This window comes from Hyla sarda, chromosome 12, assembly GCF_029499605.1.
Source record: "Hyla sarda isolate aHylSar1 chromosome 12, aHylSar1.hap1, whole genome shotgun sequence".
Classification (NCBI taxonomy): Eukaryota; Metazoa; Chordata; class Amphibia; order Anura; family Hylidae; genus Hyla; species Hyla sarda.
This window is the reverse complement of record NC_079200.1, coordinates 16634470-16651317: the sequence shown is the minus strand read 5'-3', so window position 1 is coordinate 16651317 and position 16848 is coordinate 16634470. Positions and strand designations below refer to the sequence as shown.

The 16848-nt window shown below is 42.4% G+C and overlaps 1 protein-coding gene across 3 annotated transcripts; it reads right to left on the bottom strand.

The window, feature by feature from the left end:
- Positions 1–3377: 3377 nt before the first annotated feature.
- G6PC1 (glucose-6-phosphatase catalytic subunit 1) lies at positions 3378–14081 on the bottom strand. Of its 3 annotated transcripts, none has more exons than XM_056547897.1 (6): positions 13893–14081; positions 11156–11823; positions 5357–5466; positions 5058–5166; positions 4376–4491; positions 3378–4088 (listed from the first exon to the last, which is right to left on the bottom strand). In XM_056547897.1, the coding sequence occupies exons 2-6, from the start codon at positions 11383–11385 to the stop codon at positions 3580–3582; spliced, it is 1074 nt and encodes a 357-aa protein (XP_056403872.1). In that variant the 5' UTR covers positions 11386–11823; positions 13893–14081; the 3' UTR covers positions 3378–3579. The 3 variants fall into 3 exon arrangements, with proteins under 3 accessions (XP_056403872.1, XP_056403874.1, XP_056403873.1); XM_056547899.1 differs by having other exon boundaries at positions 11156–11518; XM_056547898.1 differs by lacking the exon at positions 13893–14081 and adding an exon at positions 13570–13586.
- Positions 14082–16848: the final 2767 nt, after the last annotated feature.

Genomic DNA, 16848 nt, shown 5'->3' with positions numbered 1-16848 from the left:
TGCAAAACTACAACTTCCAGCATGTTGGACTATATAGTAGCAAATAGTATAGGTTAGTGTTTCCCAACCAGGGGAGCCTCCAGCTGTTGCAAAACTACAACTCCCAGCATGTTGGACTATATAGTAGTATATAGTATAGGTCAATGTTTCCCAACCAGGGGTGCCTCCAGCTGTTGCAAAACTACAACTCCCAGCATGTTGGACTATATAGTAGTATATAGTATAGGTCAATGTTTCCCAGCCAGGGGTGCCTCCAGCTGTTGCAAAACTACAACTTCCAGCATGTTGGACTATATAGTAGCATATAGTATAGGTCAATGTTTCCCAAGCAGGGGTGCCTCCAGCTGTTGCAAAACTACAACTTCTTCCAGCATGTTGGACTATATAGTAGTATATAGTATAGGTAAGTGTTTCCCAACCAGGGGTGCCTCCAGCTGTTGCAAAACTACAACTCCCAGCATGTTGGACTATATAGTAGTATATAGTATAGGTCAATGTTTCCCAACCAGGGGTGCCTACAGCTGTTGCAAAACTACAACTCCCAGCATGTTGGACTATATAGTAGTATATAGTATAGGTCAATGTTTCCCAACCAGGAGTGCCTCCAGCTGTTGCAAAACTACAACTCCCAGCGTGTTGGACTATATAGTAGTATATAGTATAGGTCAATGTTTCCCAGCCAGGGGTGCCTACAGCTGTTGCAAAACTACAACTCCCAGCATGTTGGACTATATAGTAGTATATAGTATAGGTCAATGTTTCCCAGCCAGGGGTGCCTCCAGCTGTTGCAAAACTACAACTCCCAGCATGCCCGGACAGCCAACGGCTGTCCGGTCATGCTGGAAGTTGTAGTTTTGCAACAGCTGGAGGTGCTCTGGTTGGGAAACACTGGTATAATATATGGTACAACATTCCGGGAGTTGGAGGATTGGTCGGATAAATACCGGCCAGGTGGTGACCCTACGTACGGCAGATGTCAACCATATTGGAATAATACCGTCCTACACATGTCCAGTATGGGATGCACAACAATGGCCGGTTGACCATCTCTTATAGAAGCTTCTCTTTCTTGGTAAGAACTTGGGATATACAGTAAGGAACGATCCCGACACAAGCTAAGGGAGGAGAGGGTGGGAGGGTAATGGGTCAAATTGTTATTATCTTTTGTAATTGAATTTTTTTTTTGTATATTGAAGAGAAAAGAAAAAAAAACACAAAAAAAAAACAAATAAACCCGAATTTTACAAAAACATCAATATTTATTATAATAAGTTTAACAATAAAAAACACACAATAAAAAAAAGACAATCTACCACTTTTGATCTTCATTTGTGATAATAGGGAAATTATGATTTCGGTGACGACTACTGTACCTCTGGTCTGGAGAGAAATAATTGGGGGGGAAGGACAATTCCTAATCTTATCTAATCCAGAACTACCCCCTTGAGGCTCGAATATCAACAAAATTGTTGCCGCCATTGTTTGTACTTTGTACAGGTCATCGTCCCCTCGGCTGATCCTGATCCAGCCCTATACAAAAGTATCAGTCTTTTTTGTCACCCCCCCCCCCCCCCCCCCCGGTGGTAGTAGGTCACTTTAGCCCAATTGTCCATTTGGTCCGTTCCTTGGTTTGACCTTGTCCATACAATTAAAAATGAATGCGTTGACGGTCATCAGTCTCTAGTAAAGGAACATTTCTTCACCGTACGGGTAGGGTCGCCACCTTTCTTGCCCCAAAAAAAACACTCCGGTCATGCTAATTTGCATAATTAATTATATATGCGTGACATCACAGAATACACATATGCGGGGGAAATTTTGTCCATGTTGGACTATATAGTAGTATATAGTATAGGTCAATGTTTCCCAACTAGGGGTGCCTCCAGCTGTTGCAAAACTACAACTCCCAGCATGCCCGGACAGCCAACGGCTGTCCGGTCATGCTGGGAGTTGTAGTTTTGCAACAGCTGGAGGTGCTCTGGTTGGGAAACACTGGCGTAGTATATGGTACAACATTCCGGGAGTTGGAGGATTGGTCGGATAAATACCGGCCCGGTGGCGACCCTACGTACGGCAGATGGCAACCATATTGGAATAATACCGTCCTACACATGTCCAGTATGGGATGCACAACAATGGCCGGTTGACCATCTCTTATAGAAGCTTCTCTTTCTTGGTAAGAACTTGGGATATACAGTAAGGAACGATCCCGACACAAGCTAAGGGAGGAGAGGGTGGGAGGGTAATGGGTCAAATTGTTATTATCTTTTGTAATTGAATTTTTTTTTTGTATATTGAAGAGAAAAGAAAAAAAAACACAAAAAAAACAAATAAACCCGAATTTTACAAAAACATCAATATTTATTATAATAAGTTTAACAATAAAAAACACACAATAAAAAAAGACAATCTACCACTTTTGATCTTCATTTGTGATAATAGGGAAATTATGATTTCGGTGACGACTACTGTACCTCTGGTCTGGAGAGAAATAATTGGGGGGGGGGGGGGGGGGGGGGGTGGACAAGGACAATTCCTAATCTTATCTAATCCAGAACAACCCCCTTGAGGCTCGAATATCAACAAAATTGTTGCCGCCATTGTTTGTACTTTGTACAGGTCATCGTCCCCTCGGCTGATCCTGATCCAGCCCTATACAAAAGTATCAGTCTTTTTTGTCACCCCCCCCCCCCCCCCCCCCCCCGGTGGTAGTAGGTCACTTTAGCCCAATTGTCCATTTGGTCCGTTCCTTGGTTTGACCTTGTCCATACAATTAAAAATGAATGCGTTGACGGTCATCAGTCTCTAGTAAAGGAACATTTCTTCACCGTACGGGTAGGGTCGCCACCTTTCTTGCCCCAAAAAAAACACTCCGGTCATGCTAATTTGCATAATTAATTATATATGCGTGACATCACAGAATACACATATGCGGGGGAAATTTTGTCCATGTTGGACTATATAGTAGTATATAGTATAGGTCAATGTTTCCCAACTAGGGGTGCCTCCAGCTGTTGCAAAACTACAACTCCCAGCATGTTGGACTATATAGTAGCATATAGTATAGGTCAATGTTTCCTAACCAGAGGTGCCTCCAGCTGTTGCAAAACTACAACTCCCAGCATGTTGGACTATATAGTAGTATATAGTATAGGTCAGTGTTTCCCAACCAGGGGTGCCTCCAGCTGTTGCAAAACTACAACTCCCAGCATGTTGGACTATATAGTAGTAAATAGTATAGGTCAATGTTTCCCAACCAGGGGTGCCTCCAGCTGTTGCAAAACTACAACTCCCAGCATGCCCGGACAGCCAACGGCTGTCCGGGCATGCTGGCAGTTGTAGTTTTGCAACAGCTGGAGGCACCCCTGGTTGGGAAACACTGGTATAGTATATGGTGCAACATTCCGGGAGTTGGAGGATTGGTTGGATAAATACCAACCATTACATTGCCGGTATTTTTAATATAAAAATACCGGCCAGGTGGTGACCCTACGTACGGCAGATGGCAACCATGTTGGAATAATACCGTCCTACACATGTCCAGTATGGGATGCACAACAATGGCCGGTTGACCATCTCTTATAGAAGCTTCTCTTTCTTGGTAAGAACTTGGGATATACAGTAAGGAACGATCCCGACACAAGCTAAGGGAACAGCAGCACTTTTGCAGAAGGAGAGGACATAGAAGACCATCTCGACTTTCGTAGGAGGCCTAAAGCTGTCAAAAATATGGAGAACGAACAAAGAAGTCGCAATACAGCAGATCCGGAATGTGAACCGGTTGGAAAGCTTCCCTTGGCAGCTCTCCTTATACATCTGGGAGTTGAGGGCCAGTCCGAGTCCGAAGAGGATCCCGAGATTCCTCAGCAGTCCGGCAAAAGGAGAGGTGTCAATGTGGATCCACTCGGGCCGGTCGCACCATCTCTTGGCCTTCTCCAGTGTCCACAGGAGGTCCACCCCCAACGCTTTCAGAACCAAGTAGAAGCCCAAGGCAAAGAAGAACAGGAAGAGCGTCGTAGACACGTATCTCTTCAAAGTGGCCTTGTAGATGGATTGAACGTTCCCAAAAACTTCAGCTACCAACATTCCTACAATAAGAACGGTCAGTAATGAGTGCGCAACGTCTTGAGTCATTTTTATCATGAAGGTGTTTTGGTTGTCCATCAGTAGGGTCAATGCCAACACCCCCCCCCCCCCCCATTCTACATTTATGGAAGTGGAGGAAAATGGGCCACCAGAAAACTGGGCGCCACTTATCTCCAGGGAAAAGTATGAGGGACCAATCGACTCACAGGCAGAGGGACCAATCGACTAGTATTGTCTATAGGCTCAGGTTGTTATATTGAGGGTTGTTCTATATACTGACAATACTGACCTGATATGACTCCACACACCACCTGATGGGGAAAGTGCGCGGCCAGGAAAATTCGTGACAGACAGACGCAAACCTGGACAACCCAGAATCCGGCCCACAGAGAAGCCTGGAGACATCTAGAAAGAGGGAAACGCCATCAATACAATAGAGCAACAGAGCCCGCTATTATGGAAAATCTAATCTATCTATCTCATATCTATCTATCTATCTCATATCTATCTATCTCATATCTCTCTATCTCATATCTACCTATCTCATATCTATCTATCTATCTCATATCTATCTATCTATCTATCTCATATCTATCTATCTCATATCTATCTATCTCATATCTATCTATCTCATATCTATCTATCTCATATCTATCTCTCTCACATCTATCTCATATCTATCTATCTCCTATCTATCTCATATCTATTTATCTATCTCGTATCTATCTATCTATCTCATATCTATCTATCTATCTCATATCTATCTATCTCATATCTATCTCATATCTATCTATCTATCTCATATCTATCTATCTATCTCATATCTATCTCATATCTATCTATCTATCTCATATCTATCTATCTATCTCATATCTATCTCATATCTATCTATCTATCTCATATCTATCTATCTATCTATCATCTATTTATTTATATATCTATCCCCCCTAATCTTTATTGATATGACTTACCTGCTGGTGAATGTGGTCTTTCGCCTCCTGTCCAGCAGGATTGTGAGCAGTGCGGTCACCATGACATAGTAGACTCCGGCAGACCCCATGGCGTGGCCTGAGGGGCTCCCTATGAGGACACAAGGTATATATATCATCTTACATGATAACCGGATATATATAGGTGGAGGGTCTATGTGGATACGTTGGTGTATTGGTCTGTTTCTTTGGTTTGATGGAATCAGATACGGCTTCTTATAGTGACGGGTGTATGGTCTACCTGCTATGGGGAACCAATGGGAGAGCGGAGGATTTCTCACCTGGTCCGGTCTCGCAGGTAACAGGATACTGCTGGATGATGGGGGTTGTCATGTTGTTGTAGTAATTGGTGTCGTGTACCCACCAGTACGGCCTCTGCCCAAACAGGATCCTGCAGAAGAAGAAGAAAACCTTATATAAGGATTGTCAGTGGAATCCTATAGGGCAGTGGTCCCAGACTGTGGCCCTCCAGATGTTGCAAAACTTCAACTCCCAGCATGCCCGAACAATCAAAACCCTGTCTGCCTTCTCCAAAGGATCCACACTGTCCCTGAAAGGTAAATCAAGGCTTTCCTCTTGTGTCATCCCTTTGTGCAGTAGTCTCAAACTGTAGTCCTCCGGATGTTGCAAAACTTGAACTCCCAGCATGCCTGGACAGCCAACGGCTGTCCGGGCATTCTGGGAGTTGAAGTTTTGCAACATCTGGAGGGCCACAGTTTGGGACCACTACTATAAGGAATTATTAACACTTTAATCTCTACTCTCACATGAGCATGTTTATTATCCCCAGATCCTTAGGTATATAGGGGGAAATTTATCAAAACCTGTCCAGAGGAAAAGTTGCCCAGTTGCCCATAGCAACCAATCAGATCGCTTCTTTCATTCTTAACAAGGCCTCTGCAAAATGAAAGAAGCCATCTGATTGGTTGCTATGGGCAACTGGGCAACATTTTTTTTTTTTTTTGATGAATCCATACAATCTATAGATCAGAGATGCTTTACACTTGGCAGCGTCTGAGCCAGAAGTGGATGTGAAAGGAATGAGAAATATGAAGGAAGAACATGATATGATATGAGATAGATAGATAGATAAATATGAGATGGATAGATAGATAGATAAATATGAGATGGATAGATAGATAGATAGATATGAGATAGATAGATAGATAGATATGAGATGGATAGATAGATAGATAGATATGAGATAGATAGATAGATAGATATGAGATGGATAGATAGATAGATATGAGATGGATAGATAGATAGATATGAGATGGATAGATAGATAGATAGATAGATATGAGATGGATAGATAGATAGATAGATAGATATGAGATAGATAGATAGATATGAGATAGATAGATAGATAGATAGATATGAGATAGATAGATAGATATGAGAAAGATAGATATGAGATAGATAGATAGATATGAGATATATAGATAGATAGATATGAGATAGATAGATATGAGATAGATAGATAGATATGAGATAGATATGAGATAGATAGATAGATATGAGATATATAGATAGATAGATATGAGATAGATAGATATGAGATAGATATGAGATAGATAGATATGAGATAGATAGATAGATATGAGATAGATAGATAGATATGAGATAGATAGATATGAGATAGATAGATATGAGATAGATAGATATGAGATAGATAGATAGATATAAGATAGATAGATATGAGATAGATAGATAGATAGATATGAGATAGATAGATATGAGATAGATAGATAGATAGATATGAGATAGATAGATAGATAGATAGATAGATAGAATGATATGAGATAGATATGAGATAGATAGAGATAGATAGATAGATAGATAGATATGAGATAGATAGATATGAGAAATAGATAGATATGAGATAGATAGATATGAGATGGATATATAGATGGATATGAGATAGATAGATATGAGAAATAGATAGATAGATATGAGATAGATAGGTATGAGACAGATACATAGACAGATAGATATGAGATAGATAGATAGATAGATATGAGATGTAGCCAATATACCATAGGCAGATAATTTAAGGTATCTCAAAAACAGGCACCCCCTAAAAATAAACTAATACATATTTATTACATGTCCAGCTGTCATATTAGGAAAGTTAAATCCATTGCAATTCTACTAAATTCCCAGTAGACGGCAGCAGAGTGTTTAAAGCCTGAATGACTCAGTTCTGCACATAGCAGGGGGGGAACTTAAAGGGGTATTCCAGGCCAAAACGTTTTTTTATATAAACTGGCTCCGGAAAGTTAAACAGATTTGTAAATTACTTCTATTAAAAAATCTTAATCCTTCCAATAGTTATTAGCTTCTGAAGTTGAGTTGCTGTTTTCTGTCTAACTGCTTTCTGATGACTCACGTCCCGGGAGCTGTGCAGTTCCTATGGGGATATTCTCCCATCATGCACAGCTCCCGGGACGTGACATCATCATTGAGCAGTTAGACAGAAAACTTCAGAAGCTAATAACTATTGGAAGGATTAAGATTTTTTAATAGAAGTAATTTACAAATCTGTTTAACTTTCCGGAGCCAGTTGATATATAAAAAAAAGTTTTTGCCTGGAATACCCCTTTAAAGTGTACCCGTCAGATTCAACAACATTTTTTTTGTTTTATAATATATGACTTAGTACCTAATCCTGACCATGTACATCTAATTTTTATGTGTCTAGCACCTTTATTTTTTTTCTTACACTTTTAATTTATCTCACTAGTCTGAATTCCTCCTAAAGGAGGGGGCGTGGCCTCACTGTGCAGGTCTCCGCCCCCTCCCTCAGTATGCTGTCTCCTCACATCTCCCCTAGCATTAGCAAAACTACAACTCCCAGCTTGTCCTCACTGACAGTAGCGGGACACAAGCTGACAGTGGGAGGAGCCCTGCGCTCACAGCTGTCAATCAAGGAAGTGTGTCCATGACATAGGTGATGACTCATGGACACAGCAGGACTAGTATGTGTCCAAGCAGGCAGGGGGGGGGGGGGCAGTTGTTTGACTGGATTTTTGGTATGAAATACTGAAAAGTTTCTAATGAAAACAATTGCTAATCCTATTGGTTATACATGCTTTACAACATAGCAAAAGTTTTTGTATCTGACAGTGCCCATTTAAATGTCGCACCTTTAGTTATTGGCCGGACAGAATATGCTGTTACTATCCTGTCCACCTGACTGAAAGTCTATGATTTGTCATAGCAGGAAAATCATTCAATGAAAACACTTGTGGTTTCACCCCGCCCGCTCCCTTCGCACATTGGAATTATTGACCATACGTTCGGGATATATGTGTAACAATAACATGCAGTGGTCTGTAGCTCGTAGATGGATTTCACTCTCCGGCATGTACTTTACGGTCTATGGCAAAATTATTAATATGGCAAAATTATTAATAGCAAATCTTATTTTAACCAATAAGAAAACATTAGGTAATTTCTCATAATGATATTAATATGATATTTTAGTAAAAGAACCTCAACCCTGGAGCGAATCCTTAAAGTTGTACTCCACTGGAAAACATTTCCTTTTAAATCAACTGGTGCCAGAAAGTTAAACAGATTTGTAAATTACTTCTATTAAAAAATCTTTATCCTTCCAGTACTTATCAGCTGCTGTATAATGCACAGGAAGTTCTTTTCTTTTTGGAATTTCCTTTCTGTCTGACCACAGTGCTCTCTGCTGACCCCTCTGTCCATTTTAGGAACTGTCCAGAGTAGGAGCAAATCCCCATAGCAAACCTCTCCTGCTCTGGACAGTTCCTGATATGGACAGAGGTGTCAGTAGAGAGCACTGTGGCCAGACAGAAAGGAAATTCAAAAAGAAAAGAACTTCCTGTGTATTATACAGCAGCTGATAAGTACTGGAAGGATTGGGATTTTTGGGGGGGGATTTTTTGCAGACCTGGAAATCCTAAGGACATGCAGGAAGTTTGGGTTTTGCTACAGCTGGATAGCGGCAGATTGGGCACCTTCAAGAACTGTGACTACTAAGGCTGCGTTCACACGGCCGTCTAGACCCGTCGCCTTCTTCTCCCGTCAAAAATAAAACGGACAATAACGGATGCAAACGGATGTTATTCATTTGTATCCATTTGGATCCGTCATTGTTCAGTTAACAAACCCCCCCAAAAATTTTTTTTTGTTCTGAGCATGCTCAGAAGTAAAAACGGATCAAAAACTGAATTGATCAAAAACAGATTGAAAAAAACGGATGCAAACGGATGACTTTAAAGGCTCGTCCATTTTCCATAGACTTCATTGTTAAATTTACTTTATCCGTGTTTTCTTCCATTTCTTTTTTTTTGACGGGAGAAAAAATACTGCATGCACAGTCTTTTCTCCCAGAAAAAAAAAAAAAAAAATGGAAATGAGCGCAGACTGGTGCAAATGGATGTGAAAGGATTGTAAAAAAAATCCCATTGACATTAATGGGATTATTTTTTTTCAACCGTTTGTAATCCGTTTACAGGCAGCAACAACGGAACCTAAACGGGGGACAAAATGGGGACAGACGGCCGTGTGAACGCACCCTAATATGAACCATAGTAACTCAACCAGACCTTCTATTACCGTAATATTGTAGAAGATTCCTACAACGTATTCACCATTAGGGTTGCCACCTGGCCGGTATTTTACCGGCACATCTGGTATTTTGGCCACCCTGTCGGTATTTTTATATTAAAAATACGCGCAACGCAATGGCCGGTATTTATCCAACCAATCATCCCACAATGTTGCACCATATACTATACCAGTGTTTCCCAACCAGGGGTGCCTCCAGCTGTTGCAAAACTACAACTCCCAGCATGCCCGGACAGCCGTTGGCTGTCCGGGCATGCTGGGAGTTGTAGTTTTGTAACAGCTGGAGGCACCCCTGGTTGGGAAACATTGACCTATACTATATACTGCGATATAGTCCAGCATTCTGGGAGTTGTAGTTTTGCAACAGCTAGAGGCACCCCTGGTTGGGAAACATTGACCTATACTATATACTGCGATATAGTCCAACATGCTGGGAGTTGTAGTTTTGCAACAGCTGGAGGCACCCCTGGTTGGGAAACATTGACCTATACTATATACTGCGATATAGTCCAACATGCTGGGAGTTGTAGTTTTGCAACAGCTGGAGACACCCCTGGTTGGGAAACATTGACCTATACTATATACTGCGATATAGTCCAACATGCTGGGAGTTGTAGTTTTGCAACAGCTGGAGGCACCCCTGGTTGGGAAACATTGACCTATACCATATACTGCGATATAGTCCAACATGCTGGGAGTTGTAGTTTTCATTTGGGACAGCTGCAGAGCACAGGCTGTATCAGGGCATGCTGGGATTTGTAGTTAAAGGGGTACTCCGGTGGAAAACATTTTTTAAATCAACTGGTGCCAGAAAGTTAAACAGATTTGTAAATGACTTCTATTAAAAAATCTTTATCCTTCCAGTACTTTTTAGCAGCTGTATGCTACAGAGGAAATTCTTTTCTTTTTTGAATTTCTTTTTAGTCTTGTCCACAGTGCTCTCTGCTGACACCTCTGTCCGTGTCAGGAACTGTCCAGAGCAGGATAGGTTTGCTATGGGGATTTTCTCCTGCTCTGGACAGTTCCTGATACGGGCAGCAGGTGTCAGCAGAGAGCACTGTTGACAAGAAAAAAAAGAATTTCCTCTTTAGCATACAGCTGCTAAAAAGATTTTTTTTAATAGAAGTAATTTACAAATCTGTTTAACTTTCTGGCAACAGTTGATAAAAAAAAAAAAAAAAAAAAAAAATTTCCACCGGAGTACCCCTTTAATAAATAAATGCAACTCTTGAATTTAATTTAAAAGAAAAAGCGATCAAAAAGTCACATCAAAACAAAAATGGTCCTGTTCAAAACTACAGATGGGGGCGCAAAAAATGAGCCCTAATAAAGGCCCTTACAAGGGGAAATAAAAAAGTAATAGGGGTCAGAATAGGACAATATTTCCCCCGCATATGTGTATCCTGTGATGTCACGCATATATAATTATTTATGCAAATACTTTTTTTTTTTGCAAGAAAGTTGACGACCCTACTCACCATTTGAAGACGAGGTTGAGCCAGTCCCCGATCACCGCCACCCAGATGAGTTTGATGCCCACGGACTCACACAGGTGGAACCAGATGGGAAAGAAGATGAAGAAGGTGTTTCTCAGATCAGCAGCAAAAGAGATGAACATGAACCAGTCTTGGGAACTCTTGTAGTTGATCTGGAGATATTGGACCATTTGGACCCCAGAGTGGTGGAGGGCATCCATCCCGTTCTCCATCTCTTTGTGGAGCTCTTAGAAGGTTGTTTACTTGCCTTGGCTCTCTTGAGCTGATGTCTGACTTCCTACAGCCGCCTATTATATGGCCTGCCGCTCAGGGCAGACCCTGTGATCTTTGACCCCATCAGCATCTCTGTAGCAACACAAAATTACACGGATGACGCAGGTAGGGGTAAGGGGGGGGGGGGGAGCCAAAGCTGTTGACCAGTGTTATATTACTGTGAAATGGTGAAGAAATGGTGAAAATAGCCTTGTTGACAATGCAGAGGGCAGAGTCCACCCGGCGAAAGGACGTCAGAGTGCAGGTAATACTGAAAATACTTAGCTGAACTCTCTAGGTGATACCGGTGTCGGGGTCTGTTTGTTCACCAAATTAGAAGGCTATGTACCGGCCAATAATAGCCCTGTCTTGTCTGTCTACAGATGGTGTGCACCTACCTGCGGAGACATAGGTCTTCTTTCACCTGGGCCAAACATTCAGTTTATTGCTCTTACCCTGTATCTAAGTACGCAAGGAAAGGGTTAAACTACATTCACATTACAAGTTGTGCCCTCCTTCGTGCTGTACGTACGAATCCCGCCAAAACGCTATGCCGACATACAGCCCGGCTTGATGCCGACGAACTCCTAGACTTGGTCAACCATGTTTTTGAGTAGCGGAGGATGAGGGTTTACCGAGAATAAGGCTGGGTTCACATCACGTTTTCAGCCAAACGGGACCGCATACGGCTGGGGGGAGCTAAAACCGGGCGCTCCCGTATCCCTGCCGTATGCCGTCCGTATGTAACCGACCGTACGGTTTTAAGTCCAGAGGTAAAGCTGCATACGAGGCAAAAATGAGCCGACCGGAGTCAGCGCTTCACTCTGTTCGGCTCATTGAAATAAATTACATACGAGCGGCATACGGCAGGGATACGGGAGCGCCCGGTTTTAACTCCCACCAGCCGTATTCGGTCCCAAATGGATGAAAACATGATGTGAACCCAGCCTCATCCGACTTCTGGAGCACTCACCAATGGATAACAGAATACGTGTTTTCTTTTTAGTGTTTTTATTTTAACACATATAGAAAATAACAAAAGTATCAGTGGACAACGCTTTTCAAAGGATACTTTCTTCTTCATCAGGTCCATTGAACCTGATGAAGAAGGAAGTATCCTTTGAAAAGCGTTGTCCGCTGATACTTTTGTTATTTTCTATATGTGTTAAAATAAAAACACTAAAAAGAAAACACGTATTCTTTTATCCATTGATGAGCGTTCCAGAAGTCGGATTATTCTCGGACAAGGGCATTCCTGCCAGGAAACCCTCATCCTCCGCTACTCTACGTACCCCGAAACTGTTTGCCTAACTGTACAGACAAGAAGTGGCCACCAAAATTTGCATTAATTAAAGGGGTACTCCACTGGAAAACATCTTATTTTAAATCAACTGGTGACAGAAAGTTAAACAGATTTGTAAATAAATTCTATTTAAAAATATAAATCCTTCCAGTACTTATCAGCTGGTGTTTGCTCCACAGGCAGTTCTTTTCTTTTTGAATTTCCTTTCTGTCTGACCACAGTGCTCTTTGCTGACACCTCTGTCCATTTTAGGAACTGTCCAGAGCAGGATAGGTTTTCTATGGGGATTTGCTTCTACTCTGGACAGTTCCTGAAATGGACAGAGGTGTCGGCAGAGAGCATATTCATAAGCCGATGGTGCTGCGGACGAGCGGCGCTGACGTCACAGTGCCAGATGGAGCCTTGTAACGGGCGAATGGCGGAACGGATCCGGGCATGATAGGCAGCGTATTGATCAGCGTCCCCCGCACTACCAGCCAGTACCTCTGGTTAGTGCGGGGGGAGTTTAGTGACAGTTTCCCTTTAAATCCTGCAAGCGCTCCACAGTGTTGTGCTTGACGTGCAACACCACCAAGTGAGTAAGGGCTTATACCCTTCTACTCCCCGTACCCCTCTCTCTTTTGCATAACCTGGTAACGGCACTACAGTGATCCCCCGACCTACGATGGCCCCGACATACGATAATTTCAACATGCGATGGCCTCTCAGAGGCAGCATCAACATATGATGCTTTTGTATGTCGGGGCCATCGCCTATACGGCTATCCGGCAGCGCAGACTGCTTCAGCTGCCACCTGATAGCCGTTTACAGTGCCCCGTGTGCTCCGGTGATGGTCTCCTACCTGTCCGCGGGGCTCCAGAGCTCCTCTTCTGGATCCCCTGCATCGCCGGCGCTCTCCATCGACGTCATCACGTCGCCGCGTGCGCCGTCCTGTCATGCAATAGGAGCGGCGTGCGTAGTGACGTGATGATGGCGACATGAGACCGACGATCCCGGGAAGCAGAAACGTTCCGGAGCGGCAGGGGACATCACGGGGACGCGGCGACAGCGGTGACGGTCCGGAGCGGCGGGGACAGGTGAGTACAACTTCCTATTCTTTACATTGCACTGATCCCTCAACATACGATGGTTTCAAAAAACAAGGGTTCATTTGGAACGGATTACCATTGTATGTTGAGGGACCACTAAATTAGCGCCATTCTCTGTTCTTTTCTTCTTTTTTTTTTCTCTGCCTCTACAACCATGTGTTTGAGTCTTGCACACACGGCATATATGTTCACGAAATGGACCAAACACGGTCACAATTTGACTACGCTTGACCCATTATGGGGGAGATTTATCAAAATCTGTGCAGAGGAAAAGTTGCCCAGTTGCCCATAGCAACCAATCAGATCGCTACTTTCATTTTGCAGAGGCCTTGTTAAAAATGAAAGAAGCTATTTGATTGGTTGCTATGGGCAACTGGGCAACTTTTCCTCTGCACAGGTTTTAATAAATCTCCCCCTATGTTAGCAAAAAGTCAGCATTCCTTTTTGATAGGATACCAAAGTATTTGTGATGGGAACAGGACAAACATCTAAGCTGGCTCATCTCCTTTTTCCTTCTGTTTAGAGCCTGGATTCTCTGCTGGCACCATTACTTGTCAGTCCATTGGTTGATTCTTTAGATATGCAGTAAGCTCCCCCTAGTGGTGGTGGTACGGTCGCCACCTGGACGGTATTTTACCGGCACAGCCGGTATTTTGGCCACCCAGACTGTATTTTTATATTAACCCCTTAAGGACCAGGCCATTTTACACCTCAGGACCAGAGCGTTTTTTGCACATCTGACCACTGTCACTTTAAACATTAATAACTCTGGAATGCTTTTAGTTATCATTCTGATTCCGAGATTGTTTTTTCGTGACATATTCTACTTTAACATAGCGGTAAAATTTTGTGGTAACTTGCATCCTTTCTTGGTGAAAAATCCCCAAATTTGATGAAAAATTTGAAAAATTTGCATTTTTCTAACTTTGAAGCTCTCTGCTTGTAAGGAAAATGGATATTCCAAATAAAAAAAATTTTGATTCACATATACAATATGTCTACTTTATGTTTGCATCATAAAATTGACGTGTTTTTACTTTTGGAAGACACCAGAGGGCTTCAAAGTTCAGCAGCAATTTTCCAATTTTTCTCAAAATTTTCAAACTCACTATTTTTCAGGGACCAGTTCAGGTTTGAAGTGGATTTGAAGGGTCTTCATATTAGAAATACCCCACAAATGACCCCATTATAAAAACTGCACCCCCCAAAGTATTCAAAATGACATTCAGTCAGCGTTTTAACCCTTTAGGTGTTTCACAGGAATAGCAACAAAGTGAAGGAGAAAATTCACAATCTTCATTTTTTACACTCGCATGTTCTTGTAGACCCAATTTTTTTATTTTTACAAGGGGTAAAAGGAGAAAATGTATACTTGTATTTGTAGCCCAATTTCTCTCGAGTAAGCACATACCTCATATGTCTGTGTAAAGTGTTCGGCGGGCGCAGTAGAGGGCTCAGAAGCGAAGGAGAGACAAGGGGATTTTGGAGAGTACGTTTTTCTGAAATGGTTTTTGGGGGGCATGTTGCATTTAGGAAGCCCCTATGGTGCCAGAACAGCAAAAAACCCTCACATGGCATACCATTTTGGAAACTAGACCCCTTGAGGAACGTAACAAGAAATTAAGTGAGCCTTAATACCCCACAGGTGTTTCACGACTTTTGCATATGTAAAAAAAAAATTTTTTTTTTCACTAAAATGTGTGTTTCCCCCCAAATTTCACATTTTTGCAAGGGTTAATAGCAGAAAATACCCCCCAAAATTTGTAACCCCATCTCTTCTGAGTATGGAAATACCCCATGTGTGGACGTCAAGTGCTCTGCTGGCGCACTACAATGCTCAGAAGAGAAGGAGTGCCGTTGAGCTTTTGGGAAAAAAAATTGTTTGGAATGGAAGTCAGGGGCCATCTGCGTTTACAAAGCCCCCCGTGGTGCCAGAACAGTGGAACCCCCCACATGTGACCCTATTTTGGAAACTACACCCCTCACAGAATTTAATAAGGGGTGCAGTGAGTATTTACACCCCACTGGCGTTTGACAGATCTTTGGAACAGTGGGCTGTGCAAATGAAAAATAAAATTTTTCATTTTCACGGACCACTGTTGCAAAAATCTGTCAAACACCTGTGGGGCGTAAATGCTCACTGTACCCCTTATTACATTCCGTGAGGGGTGTAGTTTCCAAAATGGGGTCACATGTGGGTATTTTTTGGGGGGGGTTTATGTCAGAACCGCTGTAAAATCAGCCACCCCTGTGCAAATCACCAATTTAGACCTCAAATGTACATGGTGCGCTCTCACTCCTGAGCCTTGTTGTGCCCCCGCCGAGCATTTTACATCCACATATGGGGTATGTCCGTACTCAGGAGAAATTGCGTTACAAATTTTGGGTGTCTTTTTTTTCCTTTTAACGCTTGTGAAAATAAAAAGTAAAGGGCAACACCGGCATGTTAGTGTAATTTTTTTTATTTTTTTACACTAACAAGCTGGTGTAGCCCCAACTTTTCCTTTTCCTAAGGGGTAAAAGGAGGAAAAGCCCCCCAAAATTAGTAGTGCAATTTCTCCCGAGTACAGAGATACCCCATATGTGGCCCTAAACTGTTGCCTTGAAATACGACAGGGCTCCAAAGTGAGAGAGAGCCATGCGCATTTGAGGACTAAATTAGGGATTGCACAGGGGTGGACATAGGGGTATTATACGCCAGTGATTCCCAAACAGGGTGACTCCAGCTGTTGCTAAATTCCCAGCATGCCTGGACAGTCAGTGGCTGTCCGGAAATGCTGGGAGTTGTTGTTTTGCAACAGCTGGAGGCTCCGTTTTGGAAACACTGCCATACAATACGTTTTTCATTTTTATTGGGGGGACAGTGTAAGGGGGTGTATATGTAGTGTTTTACTCTTTATTAGGTGTTAGTGTAGTGTAGTGTTTTTAGGGTACATTCGCACTGGCGGGTTACGGTGAGTTTCTCGCTAGAAGTTTGAGATACGGCGAAAAATTTGCCGCAGCCCAAACTTGGAGCAGGAAACTTACTGTAA